This window comes from Leptodactylus fuscus, chromosome 1, assembly GCF_031893055.1.
Source record: "Leptodactylus fuscus isolate aLepFus1 chromosome 1, aLepFus1.hap2, whole genome shotgun sequence".
NCBI classification, from domain to species: domain Eukaryota; kingdom Metazoa; phylum Chordata; class Amphibia; order Anura; family Leptodactylidae; genus Leptodactylus; species Leptodactylus fuscus.
In genome coordinates this window covers 93,457,612-93,480,202 of record NC_134265.1, presented here as the reverse complement: position 1 = coordinate 93,480,202, position 22,591 = coordinate 93,457,612, and the positions used below count along the sequence as shown (strand labels likewise).

Genomic DNA, 22,591 nt, shown 5'->3' with positions numbered 1-22,591 from the left:
TTGTAGTAATGTAGTAATTGTTTTCGCAATCTGTCCCCTTTTTATTACTATGGAAATGTAATATTTTAATTATTCCGCGAATACGTTTTATGCTTTCCATATGATCTTATTTGTTTGTCCTTTCACAGTTAGCACATATTACGCAATAGACACATTGTCTGCAAAGATTCTATTGCCTCATATTACAAAGAATAAGGAGGGGCACACATGGGATGTCCTAGCTCCCAAGTCCTATATGAAGTGTCTGCAGCATCAGAGCCCTGTCATATCAGTATCTTTCACTGATAGAAATCAATCTGCGAACCATGGTAAGTTTTCAATAACTTATATAATGGAATATATAATATGGCGGCGTCTTACATAATAATGGTGATAAATACATTTCCTACCAAAATAATTTTGTTTATTTATTTTTTTTGCCTAGACTTCATATACAGACAAAGGAGAAAAGGTAACTGTGTAACACAAAGCATATTAAATCATATTAAATAGTGGAAAGTTACTAGAATTATTATTTTTTGAATTCTTTTAAGAAAATTATAGTCTAGTAAATAGGGGGTCTGGTCACTTGGTAAATATCTAAGTAAATTGATTCTGCATATATAGAGCATATAATAGAAAGAGTAACGCATGATGTATGTGCATATAATGGTACTAAATAACTAATACATGGGAGAAGGTATTTCACGTCTCGTCACTAGTTGCACCAGCAATTCAATAATGTTATCTACAGAGGCACAGGTAAATGTGCGTATAAGGCACAAGGAAGGGCATATTCACACTAGTTTAGTGTATAGTCACACTAGATTTCTTGTAAAATCTCATGTATATGAATAAGGTAATTTCAGCAGCATGTGAATGGATTTCTGTATACCCCATGTAGATGTATAAAGCAGTACATATCTGCAACATGTGAACATTAGTGTATTGAGATTTTACTAGTTAATGTATCAGCTCTCTCCATTTAGAATTCTTTGTAACACATGGAACTGTGTATGTGAGCTACAATGGGAAACGCTGAAGAGAATGACAAATAGTGGAATCTTTATCTATTAGTTACATTTTATACTAATTATTATTATTCAGCTTATCTCATGCATTCAGCTACTGAAAGGATTTGCTAAAAAATATTCTTACCACAATTGTTTTTTAAATTGCAAACATGAAATGTCTTTTTGTTTTATTCAATCCAGCACGAACACGGACGATTTCTTAGTTTTCACTCCATTACACTGTGGGTGAGCAATGCAAAACAGGTAGGTGGCACAAAATGAGTTAAACTGAAGATAAAAGAATTCTCCGCAGCATGCTGCCCAATTATAGTTGCAGCATGTGATTGGTTAGTGAAGGGGAGGGTCTGAGGTCCTTCCACAATCTGTTTCTACTTACGATGTACGCCACATCTGCTGCTTCCAGTAGGAACACTTTGTGATCCTTCAGTGGAAGTCTCTGAGATGTGTCACTTAGGTTTCTTAAGGTCACAATGACATAGAAAGCTGGGATAAACATAGATTCTTCACATTTCTAAGGCTTACTTTGCATTTTTCAAGGAAGATGAGAGATTTGTTATGTTGAACCCTATAGACCCTGACAACCAGCTAATTCATATAAAGTCTGGCAATCTCTTGGCTGAAGATTGCATCATGTGAAACATGGATGGATTGAATTTTTTTTTCTTTTTCCGGACCCTCTTTTTATCCATATTATAGCCATTGACTATATAGTGGCCTATCCTGATTGGTTATACTATAAGAGTAATTGTACATTTCTGCTGAAATGCGTTTGTATGTTCCCAAAGAAGGAAAGTTGGAATATGTTATCTGGGATGTCCCCGGTCCTTTCTTGTCACCGTTGAGGCTACAGATTAGCCTCAGCGGTCACATATGGTGAGGATTTCTGCTGGAACAAGCCCACAGTCAGCACTGGACTAGATAGTGGTAGCGTTGGACAGGAGAGTATGTTGTTTTTTACGTCGCCATGTTCGGGCCTCCTGCCCTAGTGCTGAATTTCCTGGACAACCCCTTGATACAAAGGAGCCTAGTATTCCCCTGTCCATCTACCTCTCCTATAAACTGACCTGTGGTTTAAGCATGTATTTTGCAGCATATTACATATTTATGTATCACTATAATATACATTGTCTGTATCATTTTAGGCTGCCTCGTTTTACTGCACTAAAATGGGATTCGAGCCATTGGCATACAAGGGTCTGGAGACTGGTAGCAGGGAGCTAGTTACTCATGTTGTGAAACAAGACAAGGTATGCAACTTGGAATAATTGCTTTTCAGTCTGTTTTAATACCTGAAAAACATATCCTACAATGGATTCATTGACTTTAATAGTCATAAAAAAGAGCTAAAAACATTAACTGTTGGCATCTGTTTGGCTTGTTTTCCATTTCTGTGGGGGGGTTTTCACACAAAAATTTGGTATATCCAGGAGAAAAAAAAAATAGGAGCATAAAAAAGCAAAACAGATGCCAAAAGTGAGTCTATTCGGCCTTGTTTTACTATTAAAGCTAATGGACCTGCTCTTGGATCCATTTGAATACGTTTTTCAGGTATTCAAAAAGATCCCATAATTGTTTAATATTCCCTGTAATGGATTTTCAATCTTTCTATTCAGATAATATTCCTCTTTGTGTCACCGCTTATTCCAGGAAATGAAGGTATTTTTTATATTATTGTTTATATTATACTTAAATTATATATGGAATAAAAATAAAAAAAAATTGCTGGTCAATTTGTTAGCAAGCCATGACAGTGTGGATCTAAATCTTTAAACATGCATTTATATAAAGGTAACTGCAGAAATATTATTTTGACATTGAAATTTGATTCTATATCTGAAAATGTAATGGGGTTTCAATGAAAGCTACATTGTCATGGGCGGCTATCAGCCACAAGGCAATTTTTCCACATTCATTTTTTATACAGAATTTGGGGCCCATTTACAGAAGCATGGTGATGGTGTGAAAGATGTAGCATTTGAAGTTGAGGACTGTGACTTTCTTGTTAAGGTGACTATAAAGTGTATCTACTAGATGTATATATTTACTGTAATAGATGTAATAGGTTATCCATTATCCAGTGTTTTATGTAACATAAAGCATTTGATTAATACTTAACAATGTTCTTCTCATAGAAAGCCAGAGAAAGAGGCGCTATAATAGTAAAGGAACCTTGGATTGAAGAGGATAAATACGGAAGAGTGAAATTTGCAGTTATTCAGACGGTATTTCTATATTAATTTGATTATAGTTATTATATATCGTGGAACAAGGTTGGGCCACACATAGTCAAAAGGGAAAGGCCCAATGGGATCCTTTATTTACCGTATTTTGCGGACTATAAGGCGCACCGGACTATAAGGCGCATTACCCATGAGCGCCTTATAGTCCTGCCTAGGTCCATATATAAGGCGCACCGGACTACAAGGCGCAGCGCTGTCCGGTGCGCCTTATATGATTGAAAGCGGCGGCCGGCAAACTTTGCCGGCGGCCGCTTAACCCCCCGCGTGCCAGCCGCTTCTATTCATTTCAATGGTACGCTTCCATTGAAATGAATGGAAGCGCTCGGCACACGAGGAGTTAAAGAACTTCCTTCTTGATCACGTCGGAATAATCTCCTTACCTTTTTACCATAGCCAGCGCCGCCTTCTTCCGCAGCTCCGTCTCTGTCTTCTTTGGGCCTCATGGATGACGCATGCGCAGTCGGCTCTAACAGGCTCTCGCAGCCAGAGCCGACTGCGCATGCGTCATCCATGAGGCCCAAAGAAGACGACACGGAAGGCGCGAACACAGCTCAGGGAGAAGGCGGCGCTGGCTATGGGAAAGGTAAGAGACGAATAGTCTTTTAAGGCTATTCCGACGTGGTTAGGGGGAAGAGGTTCTTTTAATGGTAGAATCTAGAGTTGAGCGAGTACTGTTCGGATCGGCTGATCCGAACAGTACTCGCTCATCTCTAGTAGAATCTCTTTAAGCAGCGGCCGCCGGCAAAGTCTGCATGCCGCTTCCATACATTACAATGAGAGCGCGCTATTCAAATAGTTAGAGATGAACGAATACTATTTGAATAGCGCGCTCCCATTGCAATGTATGGAAGCGGCATGCAGACTTTGCCGGCGGCCGCCGCTTGACTCCTCGCGTGCCGCCGCTTCAAGCCTTATATAAGGCGCACCGGACTATAAGGCGCACTTTCGATTTCTGAGGAAATCAAAGTATTTTATGTGCGCCTTATAGTCCGGAAAATACGGTACTCTGTGTCCCAGCATTATCATATACCTTAATGTTTACATTTGGTGGATATATGAAGTAAGGGAGGGTATTTTGTAACAATTGGACCCTTATAAAATAAAAATGGAAAGGAGATGATACAACATTTATATTCCATTGCACCTTGGTAAAATAAATGTAATGAAATCCTATAAAATAGTGTCCATACTTCTAAAATACAGTGACCAGGAGCAATGCTTTGACTTCAGCTTGTGGACTTACTTGATGAGGCCCAATAACTATATTAATACCATGAGGCCAGACATTGCCAATATTTGATATCCCAAACTACATTAATTTCCACAAATTCTGTAAATGCACAGCGTGAACTCATTTTTTTCTGCTATGTGTGGATGGGGATCTCAAAAGGTCTGTAAAAACTTTTGTTTCTTACATAAGAAATTACTAATTCTGCAAATAAAGTAGATTCCTTTAGAGTATTTATATTGGAATCCCTTCAGTTTGTTGCAATAGGTTGTTTTTAATGTTTGTGGGGGAGGGGTTGTTTTAAACAATAATACAAAGTGTACTTACCGTTTACTGCCCCCTTCAGTCCAGCTTTGCAACTCTGTAGCTACCCACCAGTGTATATTTACTGTCTGTATTTATATACCTGTTTGTTTGTTTGTATCTATTATTAGAGATGAGCGAGTACTGTTCGGATCAGCCGATCCGAACAGCACGCTCGCATAGAAATGAATGGACGTAGCCGGCACGTGGGGGGTTAAGCGGCCGGCCGCCGTCAAAGCGGAAGTACCAGGTGCATCCATTCATTTCTATGGAGCGTGCTGTTCGGATCGGCTGATCCGAACAGTACTCGCTCATCTCCATCTATTATCATTATTTAGTTGGCCTGAGAACGACGCAAGTACAGCATCGAAACGTGTTGCCTATACCTCTGTATGTATAAGTCCAAGTGGATATAATATAGGAACATTTATTTTTACCAGCTGTGTTTGCGTATCACTCCATTAAGTAGCGTTCAATCAAAATCCCAGTATATTTTATTGGTTATCTCATCATTTATTTTATTACCACCAGTCTACGATTAAGCGGTTTCTGGCATGCGCAGCATCTTTCTATCAGTTCTTCAGAATAGGAGAGCAAAGAAATATATCTCCTGTTATTTTGGAATTTATCTTTGAAAGCAGACAACCCAGTTCTAGTACCGTGTTGCAGATGAAACGTCCTTATCCTGTCTGGCATATTTTATATAAAAGTGTCAATGATGTCAATGTGTTAGAGCCAATGTTACTTTTAATAATGTAATTATTACCAATTGGAAATCCATAAGAAGCAAAGACTTTTTCTAACATCATATCTTATCTCTCTGTATTAAAGTATGGAGATACAACGCATACACTGGTGGAGAAGCTGGATTACAATGGCATCTTCTTACCAGGATTTCAGGAACCTCTATTTAAGGATCCTCTGCTGTTTAAGCTGTAAGTGTCCCCTTCCCATACATATTAGAGCTATCTTTTGATCCTTTACCCATAATACATGTGCAGGGCCGCCGATAGGCCAGTACTACTGCTACTGGCGTCAGGGGCCCGGCCAAATTGAAAAATGGGGGGGGGGGCCCGGTTTTGGCCCGCCACCGTGTGCCGGCCCCCTGGCGCCCGTAGCAGTCATTGTATGTCCTATTTCCTATTGAAGACATACGCGGCTGAAGCAAGGAGCTGACATGTGTCAGCTCCTCGCTTCGCCGTCGCCGCTGCTACTGGCTTGTAGACGCGATGTGATCACATCGCGTCTAAAAGCCAGTAGCCGGCGGCAGCGGCGAAGCGAGGAGCTGACACAGGTCAGCTCCTCGCTTCAACCATCGCGTCTACAAGCCAGTAGCCGGCGGCGAAGCGAGGAGCTTACACAGGTCAGCTCCTTGCTTCGCCGCTGTGCGCCTCTCTCGCTGTCACATATGCGGCTAAAGCGAGGAGCTGACCTGTGTCAGCTCCTCGCTTCGCCGCCTCCGCTACTGTCTTGTAGACGCAATGTGATGACGTCACATCGCGTCTATAACTGTGCGCCAGTGAGAGAGAGGCGCACAGAGAGCTGCGAGGGAACGAAGGAGAAGGTAAGTCAGTCAGTCAGTGTAATGTGGAACGTGAAACTGGGGGCAGAGAGAGGACGGCATGACACTGGGGGCAGAGATGGAGAGGACGGCATGACAATGGGGGCAGAGATGGAGGGACATGAATATGGGGGCAGAGATGGAGGGGACATGAATATGGGGGCAGAGATGGGGGACATGAATATGGGGGCAGAGATGGAGGGGACATGAATATGGGAGCAGAGATGGAGGGGACGGCATGACAATGGGGATAGAGATGGAGGGGACATGAATATGGGGGCAGAGATGGAGGGGACATGAATATGGGGGCAGAGATGGAGGGGACATGAATATGGGGGCAGAGATGGAGGGGACATGAATATGGGGGCAGAGATGGAGGGGACATGAATATGGGGGCAGAGATGGAGGGGACATGAATATGGGGGCAGAGATGGAGGGGACATGAATATGGGGGCAGAGATGGAGGGGACATGAATATGGGGGCAGAGATGGAGGGGACATGAATATGGGGGCAGAGATGGAGGGGACATGAATATGGGGGCAGAGATGGAGGGGACATGAATATGGGGGCAGAGATGGAGGGGACATGAATATGGGGGCAGAGATGGAGGGGACATGAATATGGGGGCAGAGATGGAGGGACATGAATCTGGGGGGAAGAGATGTAGGGCATGAATCTGGGGGTAGAGATGGGGGACATGAAACAGGACAGAGATGGAGGGGACATAAAACTGGGGGCAGAGATGGAGGGGGGACATGAAACTGGGGGCAGAAATGGATGGGCGGACATGAATCTGGGGGCAGAGATTGGGTGGGAGACATGAAACTGGGGGCAGATGAAGGGTGTATATGAAGCTGGGGGAGAGATAGAGGGGGGACATATAATGTACGGGTGACTGTAGGAGGATTATACTGTGTGCGGGCACATGAAAAATTAATGAGAATGGGTGGAGTCAACATAACAGTGGGTGGGGCTAAATTTGCCGCGGCGCGCAAAGCGCACTGCACATTTTGTCCCTCTTTTGGTTCTTCAAAAGTTGGGAGGTATGGGTACAGGGGGCAATGGAAAGATGTTAGAGGGTGGACGGGGGGGGGATTATTGGGGCATCGGGTGTGCGGCACTGCGGAGAGGGAACGTCTGGGGCAATAATATATAATATATAAGTTTTTAGCTGGAGAACTACAAAGCACACAATAGCTCCAAAGGTATGTGTGCTTTGTATTAATAATGATGTAGGCCGCTATGTTACTAGCATAGCAGCCTGTTTGGGGGTGGGACTTTCACTTTAAAGGAGTGTTCACATTGCGTTTTTGGCCTCCCTTGCCGGGATACGTTGGTAACCAGTCACAATCAGCTCCCCACTTATCCCTGCACGGAGAACTGCAGGCCCCCCTTTTTTTTTTAATGGCCAGTTCTTCGCGCAGGGATAAGTTGACAGCTGATTCTGACTGGTTACCAATGGATCCCGGCAAGGGAGGCCAAAAACGCAATATGAATAAGCCCTGAGGATTTATTAGGAGGGCTCTTATAGATGGTGTTGGCTCTCTATAGGCGCTCTCACACGTAGCAGATTTTACCTGAAAATAGAATCTGATTAAGCCTTGTAATGCTGCTAAATAAAGGGAAATGTAATACATAATGGGTGTGTTGCAAAATAAAGTAGTTTTAAAGCGGCGGGGGGGGGGGGGGGGGCAGACACTTAGGCTGTATGGGGCCCCAAAATTCCTGATGGCGGCCCTGTACATGTGTGATTTCTACTATGCAGAGAGGGGAGAAAGTCTCCAACAGATACCTCTGGCAGTGGCTTATCTTCTTTCAGAACAAAAGGATTACCTATGTTGAAATACAACAGCTGTCTCAAAATCTGCTGTTTGGGGGTAAAGTTGGGAGGCCCCCATACATGTAGATGGACAGTTGGTCCAACTGAAATCATAGGGTTCAGCCACCGTTAGCCTAATGTATACACCGTCTTAAGAATCACAAAATAAAGTTAGGATAAGGATATAATAACACTCCTTAGGGAGAGTGTGCATCTTCACAGGCATATGGAGACTTACAAGCCATTTTCACTCCACTGGGGGATTATGGGAAAAATATGCAAATTTGTTTTCCAGGATGTAATTAGGAAAACAGTGCCTCTGTTTTCTGCCTGTTAGGACAGCCCCCTTCACATCATGCATGACTTTTTTTTTCTTTTTTTTCAATAAGCTTAATGACATAATGAGGGGATTATTGCCAAACTAGTATCTCTATTCCAAAAGGAACAGATTCCCAGCTGTGGACAGCACTGTTTCGATCTGTTGGATTTCTTCAGTATAGTGTAGGGATACTAGTTTGGCAGAGTGAGAGACTATAGACCAGGATCAGGGGATAACAACACTCCGTAGGGAGTGTGCACCTTTACAGGCGTATAGAGACTTACAAGCCATTTTCGCTCCACTGGGGGATCACATCCCGGAAAATAGATTTGCAGATTTTTCACATAATAAAGTTACTCAAATTAGATGATTTGTGTATTATTTACAAAGTAAATAAAGTATACCCATATAGTAACAAACATGGAAGCATTATAAGATATGAATGTGGATATAAGATGTGTAGAGAGGAATCACTTCTGGATTATTACTTGTTATACATTATATAACTCATTTTCATGAATGTATAATATTACATTGGCATTCCCAATTGCTTATAAAATGTGGATAGATTATATCACATCATGTATTGCAGACATGCAACTACTTTAAAGTCTTTGGGTTATATTGTTGTCATTTGTTTATAACACAGGCCCAGCTGCAAACTTAACTTCATTGACCACGTGGTAGGAAATCAACCCGACAATGAAATGGTCCCAGTAGCTGACTGGTAAATATATCTGACAAAATGCTTATTGTACTCTCATTGGTTGTACAATATTCTTTTTTTTTTTCCTTGAAGAATTTCTACATTTTACCTTCTGAACATAGGCATATATATTTTTTTTTTCTGTACAGCGCACTTGTACCTCTTTTCCCCTTATCACAGCATGTAAAGTATTCAGACATAGCATTTGACATCTTGATGGCACATCTGAGCTCCTGAAATGCAGAGAACTTTGTGAACTATTTGTAGGCAAGGACATTTGACCAGTATGAAGGCTGTAAAAATGTCTCTTTAATTGTATGCGATATGGGGGTGGGGATTTATATACAGATGTAGCGGAGTTAAACCTGCCATTTAACACATTAACAACACTAGTCGAGTCTTTTAATTGATTTTCAATTGCATTGTTGTCTGTGAGATATCACACTTCAGAAAGTTTATTAGAATGTTAGCTGTGAATCCAGCTAAGGGGAACTGATCTCTACAATATCACTAAAATGAGACCTGGGGAGCCCCGGACACACCGTACTATGTCACATACCTGTATTGTAGTTCTTCCTTCCTTCCTTATCTACCAGTATTTGCTGACAGTTACCAATTAAAGTGTATACTGTTGGAGATCTCTATATCAGAACAAAATCATATTATATTAACCAAATTTGAGCCATATTTGAAGTCTTTGTAAATGTATTATGGCTGTTTGCACTACATGACCAAGCCAAAAAAATAAAATTCTAGTCCAACACTAACAAAACTCCACTTAACCAATACTTTCTTGACATTTCTGTAGGTACCAGCAAACTCTCTTGTTTCACCGCTTTTGGTCTGTAGATGACAAACAACTTCACACAGAATTCAGTGCACTTCGTTCTATTGTAGTCGCCAACTATGAGGAGACCATCAAGATGCCCATAAATGAGCCAGCTGCCGGAAAGCGGAAATCTCAGATCCAGGTATAGAGTCCAAGACACTAAACATATAGAGTACAATGACATAGGCAATGTTAAAGGCAATGTAAGGACTGACCCTTAAATGAATGTTTTATGTGGCCAAAGGAGGCACCTAAATGGAAGAATGAATATAGATAAATTGGAAAGTTCATTTCTATTAACATTATTACCATTGCTAAAGAAAAGTAAGAAAACCTGTACACCCATTTTACAGCTAGAAAAAATGTTGTCCGATGCATGTTTTTCATCATAGGAATATGTTGAATATTACGGTGGCCCTGGAGTTCAGCACATTGCCCTAAACAGTTCAGATATCATAAGTGCGGTAAGTGTCATCCATTTCATACATCATAAACATACCATTTAGTAACAAAAATAGGCTGTTTCTTAAAAAATATATGTATTTCTTGCAGATCATCAACTTAAAAGACAGGGGCATGGAATTTATGTCTGTTCCATCCACCTATTATCGGACACTGAGGGAGAAATTGCAAACTGCAAAAATACAAGTAAAAGAAAACCTTGACAAGCTGGAGGTTGGTTCACATATTATGTTTATGGACAACTCGCCATATGAAATATATTATTAACATTAACTATTTGGTTTTAGGAACTGAAGATCTTGGTAGATTTTGATGAGAAGGGATATCTGCTGCAGATTTTTACTAAACCAGTCCAAGACAGGCCAACCTTGTTTCTTGAAGTCATTCAACGTCATAATCATCAGGTAAATATGAGGAAAAGTAATTGCTCTATAAACACCTATAGTTCTATTTCTCTTGCCCAGTGTATTAATGTGACTGTAGTGAGCCAGTCACAATAAAAGACATAAATTGCATGGGGAAACAGGGAAGGGAGGACACAGCCCAAAAAAAGGTTCACAACAATGGCAAACGGAACACTCACGATCCCTCGGAAAGGGGGAAGAAGCTGCCCGGACCTCCAAGACGATTCCTCCGACACAGGAATGATTCCGTACAGGAAGTTGCACAAACAAAAGGATGATCCAGCAATATTCTTCCTTAAAAATTCTTCTTTATTCAAATAAACATTTTAAAAAAGTATATATATATGTGTCCAACGGGATAATTGGATATATTGCACAGCGAAGATAAAGTGACAATAAAAGACCTCTAACCCGCATGTAGGTGCAGATTCTACTACAAATACATCACTTAAAGGGGTTGTCCAGGATAAATTGATAAACCCTTAAACTAAACTCTCTCCGCCACCTAACTTCTAATTTACTTCAAGGGGCTCTATCATCAAAATCATGCTGCTAGAGCCCCACATAGGCTATTCAGGCACCGTAAATGTTATATTAAACTACCCCCCCCCCCCATTTTAAAACAATAACCTAAAAAAGAATGTGATCTACTTACGGATCGTGCATCCTGGGCGGGCATTCAGGGTGTGTCTTCATCTTCCTCCACGCCTCTTCTTCCTCCGGTCCCGTCCTCCTCCGGCGCTCACTCGCGGACACTGATATAAAAAAACGGCCTGGGCGCATGCGCAGTAGCATGCAGCTTCTGCTACAGCTACTGCGCATGCGCCCAGGCTATCACTGTCCGTTCACGAGCGCTGGAGGAAGACGGGACTGGAGGACATCGGAGGAAGAGGAGGCGTGGAAGAAGATGAAGACACACCCTGAATGCCCGCCCAGCGTGCACGTTCGGTAAGTAGAGCACATTCTTTTTAGGTTATTATTTTAAAACGGGGGGGTAGTTTAATATAACTTTTACGGTGCCTGAATAGCCTTTTTAAAGGCTATTCACGCATATGTGGGGCTCTATCAGCATGATTTTGCTGATAGAGCCCCTTTCAATTAAAAAAAAACAACTATAATTTCCCATATTCCTGGAGCGGCTATGTGACCACCCCAGGGTCACTTCCTGATAATCCAGTAACGTTCTGTTTCACCGCTTCCGACACGGAACGTCACCATCACTCTTTCCCCTCCCCTATTCCCATCAATACTTACCAAGCCTTCCTGTGTCTAGGTACGACTCCTCGATGTCTTTCTATTTCTAGCAGTGGGCGGAATAGATTAGCCAGGGAGACGGGGGAGAGTATTAGGGACTAGTAATGGGCAGGATCGCTAGTCAGTGAGAGTGGGAGGGGCTAAGCTTAGTGAGACAGCGAGGGTGTGGGGGGGCTAGGCTTAGTGAGACAGAGAGGGTGGGAGGGGCTAGGCTCAGTGAGACAGAGGGTTTTGTAATGTAGTGTGTGTGTGTGTGTGTGTGTGTGTGGGGGGGGGGGGGCGCTGAGTGAGAGGGAACTAGAGTAGAACTACACCATGTAAACAAAGGGAGAGAATACCAGCAGCAACCATAGACACTCAGAAATCTCTCCAAACACTGCTAAAGGTATATGGGTGTATTTATTAATCTCATCACTAGCACTAACACACCTTTATAAAATATATACATTTTCTGCCCAGAAAACACCTTCAATACTTGGTCTGTATCATGTCATGTCTATGGCTCATGACATATACTCTTAAGATAAGAGGAGGGAAAGGTTTCCTCTCTCGGGAGCTTCATATATTACATGGTCACTCATATGATAAGCAGTTACATATGCTACTACTGTACTCCTATCCTCACAGTATGAGGCGAAAATCTGCCATCATAGACTTTGTTCACACAAACGCCATGGCTTCTGTTATTAATAGAGTCATAACAGGATAAATGTTGGGGTTATAAGATGTACCAGGTTTTTGGTGTTGTAGAGGACAGTATTAGTTCTGTTGCCATGGCCTATTCTTATTGTCAAAATAACAAAAACTGACAGAATAGAAGCCAGTAAAGAACAAACAATAATGTAAAAATGAATAACAATTGGTTTATATTTTAGGGATTCGGTGCTGGAAACTTTAAGTCACTTTTTGAAGCTATTGAACTGGATCAAGCAGCAAGAGGAAACCTCACGGTTCTAACCCCAAATGGAGAAATAGAAAAATTATAGGCAGAGTGCAGATTATACACGGCATGGCTACAGAAAATCTTGCTGTTAATGTATTATTAGAAATTAATTCATCTTGGTGGATACTTCATTGATCCACATAAACTATTTACATATAATATATTGATCAACTAGCCTTATTATGATTTTTTTATGGACATTGCATGACATATCATATTGTAAATGTTTCATTTATGTAAACTATTAGGATGTTTAATATAGTGGGATGTTTTACATGGATGTTACATATTTCATTAAATAAAGCATACATGGCTAGAAGACTATGTCGAACTCACACATCTTCATATTGGCTTGTCACTTAAGCGGTTAGGTGCTGATAGGGCAGGATATATTTACAACTACAGTCAGTCATTTTGGAATTGATACTTTGGTCACCAGGTGTCAAACTCCTTTTTTGAAAACACCAGAACTCATGTGCTCTCTTTCTGGACAATTTTGTGTACACATTATCTTCAGTCACAATACCCCATACAAAGAAAGACCGGAAAGAGAAATTCCTATGCTTACCATGATTGTTATTAATGCTCATACCATATCAGTGTTTGATTCGATTTTTGGAAGAGTCATGTTTACTTAAGTACATCAGTTCATGAAAGTCAAAGATCACACGGATGCTGTCTGTTTGCTGTACATGGTTTACAGATCCAATGCACTGAAGAATAAACATCTGAATAAAACCTACCGTGTTTCCCCGAAAGTAAGGCATGGGGGGGGGGGGGGGGTGTAGAATTGCTTAATATACGGCACCCCCTGAAAATAAGGTATGCCAAAAAATCATTGCAGCTGGCTGAACACTGTGCGATGTGCTCTGTGTGCACAGGAAAGCCGGCTGCTGCCTCTGCTGTTGTGTCCACTGTCCCTGCTGCTGTAGGATGAGCTGGGAGACGCCCACCGTGCATCTGCTGCGGGGAGTCGGCTCTCCCCCCGCTCATCCCAGAGGCAGCAGCTGGCTTTACTGTGCACATGGAGCACAGTGCACAGCATCCAGCCGGCTGCAATGCCAGTGAAGTGAGGCTCTCCAGCGCAACCCCTGGAAGCCTCGCTAAGCCCCGCCCACCACTTCCGCTGCCGGGACGAACAGCAGTATCAGTGCTGCTACGAAGATGGGGAAGGTAAGTAGCAGTGCTGGCCGTGCGCTGAGCTCGGCTGCATCTTCGGAGTAGTCAAGCTCAGCGCACGGCAAGTTCTGCTTCATCTCGGCATAGGAATGTATTGACCAGCGTTGATTGGCTGAATGCCATAGAGTATAGCATTCGGCCAATCAACGCTGGTTCTGCCGGTGGAGGTGGAGTCTAAGATCGGTCCATAGAAGTCTCCATTCTGGTCCGATATTAGACTCCGCCTCCTCACAGTTGAGCCTCCGGCAGAACCAGCATTGATTGGCCGAATGTTGTAGTCTGTATGGCATTCGGCCAATCAACGCTGGTCAATGCATTCCTATGGGAAAAAGTCAGCTCCCGCATATAGCAAGCTGACAGGGATCCCGACATAATACAGTGACTTGGGCTTGTGTTAGATGCCCCCAGGCATGCTTCCCCTGCTGTCCCAGTTGCATTACAGAGGTGTTGACATCATTTGCTGAGGTGTCATAGTGGACTTGGTGACTCTCCTAAGTCGAATGGTGGGATCCCCTGAAACGAAGCATTTTTCCCCATAGACTATAATGGGGTTCGATATTCGTTCGAATAGTCGAATATTGAGCGGCTATTCGAAATGAATATTGAATATCAAATATTTCACTGTTCGCTCATCTCTAATGCTTATATACACTTATGCCATCCATACACGCTGATTTTAACTGAACGGGGCCAAAGTCTAGTGTGTATGGGAATATCCTGACTTTTTCTCATCACATGCCCAATTCATATGTTCTTAGAGGAGATGAGCTGTTGTCAGAGATGCTGTGGTGTCCAGTCCCTTCACTTCAGAAATTGTGTACAGAGGTGAGTGAATCCACACTACACAATGTCTCTTTGTACAATAGCTATATAGTTAACACTAAATAGCAGTAGAAAAAGCCTTAGTCTCTTGCTATTCTCTTTTAGGCCAGGACCACACTATCAAGATACATAGTAGATTTAGTAGTCTATGCAGTTAGGATTCTTATATACTGTAATGCATTTCCACAGAATGATACAAATAAAATTGTATACAAGAAATAATACACAGTGAAGACTTTTTTCTGTAAGAAAAGTGAGTATATTTATGGTTTGCTTTATAAAAGTTACTATAATACAATGGTACAGAGTATTGAATTCACAAAAATATGAACAAATATATACAGGCAAGACACACCCACAAAAAACACTTTCTTCAAAAACAAAGTACGTATCCAAGGCAGTTTTCATATGCACAAAAAAACCCTAAATGTAGAAGATTCTTAAAAAATAATTATATTGAACCCGCAAAATCTCTGTAGCAGAGACCTCAAAACAAAAGCTAATGAAGCTAATGAAAAAATAAGTTCTCTTATTGCAAAACCTGTCACTTGGCTTCTGGTTGATTTTTTTTTTTTTTTCCTTAGACTTTTGTGAATTAAAAATATCCTTATATACAAAATAATCCCATGAAACTTTCAGCAGTGTGCCATTAGATTTTTTTTTTTTAAACAACCCCTTTAAAATATTCATTATAGTGTTTTATTTTACCAAATACTAGAATGGCAATATTTATTTGACAAATGAAACAAAAATATATTTATGAAATATTGAAAAAAATCCAGTTGTTTTTTTTTTTTTGCCGCAACTGCTGGAATTGCTTTGTAGACGTTTTTTTTTTTTTTTACCTTTGCTCCTGGCAGTTAAAGAGCGAAACTACTCTGAGCTCTAAACAAGGAGGCTGAGCGGGCCAACACTTTTGCGGTGAGAAGCGTATGCTCTGCAAGGCTTCTGGCGACAAAAGTGTTAATACATACGGTTTATAGTTACTATGTCATCTCTCCATCTGTAATAAATACACAATGCTTCTAGTGCGGGGGAGTCTCCATTTCGTCCATTCAATTAGTTAATGCTTCTAAATTAAATCTAGCTTGACAAAAAAAATATTTATACATAATGTACATGTTATAAAGCTTGACACAAGCTAAAATCTGCTACTTGTTCACTCCAATATACAACGCTGCTCTGCTCCGGATTCCTTTTCAATATGGTAGAAAGTGGCCAGAACTTTCCCGGCAGATGACGTCTACCATACTGAAGAGAAATCCTTCGGCATTGAGCCGTAACTCAGAAAGAAAACTGAAATTACAATATTCACTTTAACTATTTACACTCTTGTTTCAAATACAAAGAAATCAGCAAACAGAAACCAAATTCAACTTGTTTCTACAAGAAACAAATGTTTCGAGATTTTGTGTGAAACCTTGTACAGTATACGCAGTTTCTAAGTACACTGAAAACCTTTTCTTCATTTATATATAGCTATATACAAGAGCACATATAGATCTTCATTTTCCTTATTTTTTGCTTTTTACACAAATGCACTGATATTATCCCTGCTAGACTGAAAACCGTTTCAACAGTAGTGCTGTTTGCTGAATTTGCAATAAAATTATAAAAAGGCAGAGCGGAAGGAATTTAGAGATGTTGCATTAAAATGTCATATTGGGAAAGGGACCTTGATCTCGAGGCAAGTGCATTTATCTAAAAAATAAAGGGAAGCTGGTAAATTCTGTACAGAAGACAAAAAACACACACGGTTCTTAATATACAATCCTCTATGATACAAACTGAACATTCACATTTACTTTTGACAGCTAAAATGTATTTACTGTATTGAATCGAAGATAAGAGGTCAAAAGTCTATTTAGCATCTGAAAAACGGGACCTGCATTATCTGAACACATTGGAGGTCATTTAGAGTCTGCATGAAGGGCAAAGAAAAATAGTAGTCTTGTATTTGGCCGAATATGGTACTCTTGTACTGAACGTCACCAAAACACAGCTGGCTATTATAGCTGCCTACCCTATGCATTTCTATTGGGGATGTTGACATTTTCAGTGGTCTCAGGTGAACCGGCTCCTCACCTACATTTATTTTTACAGTAATGTGGTTAATGCAGCAGTATGAGATACTAGGAGAGACAACAAAGAAGGTTCAAGCCTTACCAAGACTTCGCACCTTTCTCTGCCTTCAGTTAAGTAGAAATGTGGCCTTGAGCTTAAAGTGAACCCATCAGGTGACTTCTGCTGTCCCCCCAGTTCTATAAGTTATAGGATTTAGAGTAAGGTTTCTTAGAATAAAGTAGGGGATAACCTGGCAGCACCCATAGGTAAGACAGTAAGTCATTCTTACCCACCCACACACAGTGATGGACAGCCTGCTGTGTACACAAGTTGTCACTCATCCTGTCAGGTCGGCAGGACTCTCACGGTTTCTCCTTTTAGTACTGTCAGGAATTACTTAGCGCAGATATCCTTCATGATATAAACCTCCATATCACAATCATTTATGAAATCATACATCAAAAATCACATCCAGCTCTCAGATAGGACAACAAAGTCACCTGACTGGTCATATTATTGTAGACTTAAATCCGTTTTTGCTAAAAGAGCCCCTCATAGGGTAACCTGAAAAGGGACCTTAGCAGAAAGTCTTCATTTCTCCTTCAGTATTACACAATTCCCGTTGACAACAATAAGCTGTTCATGTAATGCAGATATTACCCTGGTTGCCAGGAACATGCAGTCTGAAGCGACCACTGAAAAGGCCACTATTGTGAAGCGGTGTAACCCTAGAGAACAGTCTGTCTCACAAGTCACCTGTTCGGTTCAATTCTTTATTCAAGGTACTGATAGCAGAGGAAGGAAAGAGCAACTTGGCAGCAGTTATGTCGCGCCATTCACCATCTTAGCAGGCGGCAGGAGCCGGAGCTTGTATGAATAAATCTGGGTGAAGAGCCTATTTACAATGAATTCACCTTTGTTGCCTAAATCAAGTCATCAAGAATAACCTCTGAATAATAAATAGTATATAAGCCTTTATATGGTTTTCTCACCCTATATTAAAGTTGACCTATCACCTAAACACAAATAAAAAATAAAAATCATTGTCTTCCACTTTATGAAGAAATACACAATTCTTCTATTCCGACTTGCTATGTGACATTTAGACTTCTCTCACATGCTGCTTTGTTAGTAAAGGAGCAACTGGGAGAAGACAAAGCATTATATGACAAGTCTTAATGAAAATCCATTTCATTATTTATTTGTTGCATTTTGAAGCCAAGAGCAGATTGTGGGGGAGACCGATACAATTTTATGTATTGCATCTATGAAAGGGGGGGGATTGCTTGTGAGGAAAACCAATCTGATGGGAATAGATGGCTTTAATTCAACAAAAGGCTTCTTACTGATAAGTCACAAAATGGTTAAAAGGGTGAGAGAGGGTGACAGATAGGTCAACTTCAAGTACAGGGTCTAAAGGCATGTGTAGACATCTTGAATAAACAAGTCAAGAGTGAATTACATACTATTTCTACATCTGTGATGGCTTGGTGCTTCAGTTTGGAGTTACATTGGATTTGAGGGATCACTAGGAATACCTTGCAAATACTGACAAATGCAATATACTGGTTCTAGCGTTACATCTATTGTGCACTTCTCACTTAACTGCAAACCTTTGGAAGACTAACTCCAGCCTCAAGTAAAAGAGGACACCTCATGTTCATGCAGAGGGAGGGGCGGGAGGGAGAAGCGGAGTACCTGACACTGGTAGTGTGCAACTTCAGCTAAAACTGTGAACATGTTTTACAATCAATTCTGCAGCATTGGTGTAACACCACCTACTCTTTACTAACACCTTAGCTTTTCAAAAGCCTAAATATACTGGATAGAAGCACTATTTGTGGAAGCATCGAAATAGGAGCATTGGATAAGGCTGGCCACACAAAGTCGATGTCTACACAACTAGGAAATCCCAGCACAGAGAATGTAAAAAATGCTCCATAAGTGATACTTAAACATAATGGGAAATGTGGTCTTAGAACAGATGCCATTCAAAAATACCCATGTGCAAGAATGCAGTAGATATAGGGATGCTAAAGGGCACCATGCTAAGCCAAAAAATTCTGAGTGAGCCGAGTATAGTACCAAAATACAATGCCCAAATAAAATACTAGCTAATACTTCTTAAATGTCATAGCATCAAGCTTCAGAAGGGAAGAACAGATTTGTGAAACCTATTGGCCTTGATTCATTATTAGCAGTATCATGAAATGACTGGCAGCTAATGCTTATGTAAAAGGTTCCTACTAGACACTGCAGGGGAATAAAACGCTGGTTCCCCATCATATCACAGTGACTATATGAACCCCACAGGCTGCATTTCTCTTGCGGTATTCATGGTACCAGCAATGTGCAGGCTCCCCAGGATATTACTGGCAGGTTCCTGTAAGGTAAAATATGTGGACGAATAATCTGCCTGTGAAACACAGAACAATGATTAAGATTTTAGGAGCAATTCGTGGACAGCTATAGATAATAATGATAGAATTATTGTCAAGATGTGGTTCTGCAGTGTGGGAAGAAAAAGTATAACTCCGCTTTTAATAAAGCAGCTGGTACCTAACCTGTTAGGGAGCTTCCACAATTTCATATCAGCTTTGTACTAAAGCCTGCTGTTAAAACCACCAAATATACCACAGGGCTGACAAAGTGAATCTGTCAGGTGCTAACCTGTATGAGAGCACAACATGACAGATGAAAGAAGCTAAGCTATGTGACAGATCATTTTATTTAACCTAGAGGTGAGGAAATTTAGACAGGACTCCTAGGACAGACAGCGAGAGTCCTGCTTACCCTGCCTATACAAGCTGATTGACAATCTTCTGTATACACACTATAGGCAAAGCTGTCAATCAGTGTGTATGGCTAGGGCAAGCAGGAATCTCACTGTCTGTCTAGAGAGTCTTGAATGAAGACAATCTGCTTCTTCTACCAAATGAAATCACGGAGCTCAGCTTCTCTAACTCTATTGTATCCTGCTCGCAGATAGGGCAACAAAAATTCCCTGACTTTACATCTCGGTGTATATTGAGCCTTACTAGAAAGGATAAAATGCTGTTATGTTATAGGTAACCCTTATGAAAATAAACCCCATAAGAAATATGAATAGTGAGAAATGTAATATGGCAGTGTGTATAAAGCTGAAGTCTGGAATTGAAGGAAGCAGCTGCCAGAAAGCAAGCCGCAGTAGTCATTCCTCCCAATATAGTAACTTGCACCCCAAACATTGGTTTAGTTCACAAAGTGCCTTTTTTTGTAAGAAAGGATGTCATGTCTGTTTAAATAAATAATTGTATCACATTAAGTGATAATTCTGGAGCATCCTTTCTTGAAATGCTTCCTTGTGTTGTTCCTCTGGCACTCCTCCTACAAATGTATGCTCAAATTAACAACTGGGCGTTACCATTCCTTAAAGGGATGTGTCTTTACACAGTCTTATACCTTCCACACCTCACTGTGTAGGGAGACATCCAATGAAACAGAGAACAGGCTCAACATACAATTCTAAGAAAAGATGCTCCAGGATTGTTGTTGTACGTGAAATACAATTATTTACTAAACCAAACATGGGGTCAGCTGCACTATCAGTGATAACTATGAAAATACGCAAAGATGCTGACATAACAGAACACTGTATACTGTGGCTCAAAAAGAAATATGTGGGGTCCTCAATACAGATTGGCATCCTGTTCACTTTAGTAGGGCACAGACTTTGTACTCCAATGTGGTCAAGTAATCCTAAACATGCGCATAATAATCATGATCTGAATTAATCATAATGCATTGATTATTACAATAAGGTAATTATTCACTTGTAGCCTGTAGGTATATTGTATGGGAAACCCTTACAAACATCTATGCTCTACCATAAGCTTCCACACAAGTCCCTGTACTCTGCGTCAGCTTAGTGTCCACCATGGCAGTTCAGGAACAAAGAATTGACAGAGTTTTATAAGCCAGTTACCAAACGGCAAATACATGATCATTCATTTATCACTACTTGCTAGCCATCTTGGACTTTCATTAAATTTCACTAAAAGCCAGAAAAAGAGAGGAAAAGACCAAGAAAAATTAAATAAATAAAAAAGGATATTATCATACAAAGCAAGAGCTTATCTCGTGACGGATGATTATTAATGTATAAAAAGGGAATCCCTTTCTGAAAGCCAAAGGGTAACATCTATTTCCAATGGATACCATTACAGCATTACCTCTTCATATTTATGATGAGCATCTGATGAGGAAACTAGCAGCATTATGGCATAAAAAAAGAAGGTACCGAATTATTACCTCCACTAGGTTAGTCAGGAGAAAAGTGTTGAGATCGGTTTCTTTGTTTTCCATACACGTTTTCTGTGCCACTAAGTGGTCATCACCTTTTCAATATTCAGAATGAAAAGACAAAGAAATAAAAAATAAAAAAAGCACCAGGGTCTTTACAATCAGAAGCAATGTTCTAATGTACATGTGCCCTTCTTGTTCAGAAGCCCAAGAGAAGTGCGAAACCATTGATTTTTTTTTTTTCCTTTTTTTTTTTTTTGGCAAAAGTGCAACTTACACCTGTTCTTTGCAGTCCGCTATGGCTGAAAGGTGCAATGACAAAAGAGGGACACTTAATTCAACGTCCCTCTGCAGTTCTCTGCTCCGCAAAGACAAGGGATCTTAACGTCCTCTATGGGGAACTTGTAATCGTATGTGATCTCTTCATTCACATTGATGTATTGTTTAGAGTAGATGACAATCTTCTTTTGAGATTCCACAGTGATGACTTTTGCGTAGCAGTTAGGCTGAAAAAAAAACAATACCAATGAACATTTCGACTTCATACACTTTGAGGCCTATGAATTCTGTATGACACTATACACAGGAGCCATCAAAACCTTGGTCATAAATCCTGATGTACCTTCATCATTAGCAACAAAAGCAGAATGTCAATGGCCTAGAAGAAACCAATTTCTTTGGTTAAAAAAAGAAAGAAAAAAAGACAGTACTACTTACATTACAACTATGGTTAATAAACCGAGCAAAATTCCCACATTTTGTGGCATCAATAATGGTGTCATGATCCACTCTAAACATATAGCTGCTACCGATCCCTTCATCTTCATATCGCTTCTCCCGCATATCAGCAATGACCTGATGAGAAAAGCAGAAGATTAATACACTGAACTGAATTCATGGTCCTGAATAAAAAAAAAAAAAAAAAAAAAAAAAAAAAGAAGTGCTGTGTGTAACTTCATTTTACCTGCCGAATATTCTGTCCCACATACTCAATGACCATCTCATCCGCAGCAATTGGTTCCATGGCGAAAAGGCCCCAGTCGTGAATATGGCTCTTGCAGAAACGTATTTTTTTCTTGCGGAACTGAAAGTAGGAAAACTTTATTTATTGAGGTCTACAAATTATTTTCCTATTTGCAATGTATTTATATGCAAAGAGTCAA

General features: G+C 40.6%; 2 protein-coding genes across 2 annotated transcripts in view; one reads left to right on the top strand and one right to left on the bottom strand.

Annotated features, from left to right (window-relative positions):
- The first annotated feature begins 201 nt into the window (after positions 1-201).
- Positions 202-13,226, top strand: HPD (4-hydroxyphenylpyruvate dioxygenase). The gene is made up of 14 exons (XM_075262462.1): positions 202-308; positions 425-451; positions 1,194-1,256; positions 2,156-2,260; positions 2,627-2,669; positions 2,938-3,020; positions 3,146-3,235; positions 5,616-5,719; positions 9,134-9,211; positions 9,999-10,161; positions 10,412-10,483; positions 10,572-10,694; positions 10,769-10,885; positions 13,015-13,226. Exons 1-14 carry the CDS (start codon positions 306-308, stop codon positions 13,123-13,125), a joined length of 1,182 nt encoding a protein of 393 aa, XP_075118563.1. The 5' UTR covers positions 202-305; the 3' UTR covers positions 13,126-13,226.
- Positions 13,227-15,328: 2,102 nt separating this feature from the next.
- Positions 15,329-22,591, bottom strand: part of SETD1B (SET domain containing 1B, histone lysine methyltransferase) — a 39,365-nt gene continuing 32,102 nt past the window's right edge. Inside the window, exons 16-18 of the mRNA XM_075273978.1 lie at positions 22,393-22,512; positions 22,146-22,283; positions 15,329-21,934 (exon numbers count right to left, since the gene is read on the bottom strand). Coding sequence (XP_075130079.1) covers positions 21,761-21,934; positions 22,146-22,283; positions 22,393-22,512 — 432 coding nt within the window. The 3' untranslated portion in view covers positions 15,329-21,760. The remainder of the gene's footprint in view (positions 21,935-22,145; positions 22,284-22,392; positions 22,513-22,591) is intronic.

What these genes read in the sequence shown, in the direction of transcription:
- HPD (XM_075262462.1), top strand. An exon ending in ATGTTGTGAAACAAGACAAG is followed by an intron (nt 2,261 to 2,626) that starts GTATGCAACTTG and finishes CTTTCTATTCAG; the next exon opens with ATAATATTCCTCTTTGTGTC. An exon ending in GTTCAGATATCATAAGTGCG is followed by an intron (nt 10,484 to 10,571) that starts GTAAGTGTCATC and finishes TATTTCTTGCAG; the next exon opens with ATCATCAACTTAAAAGACAG.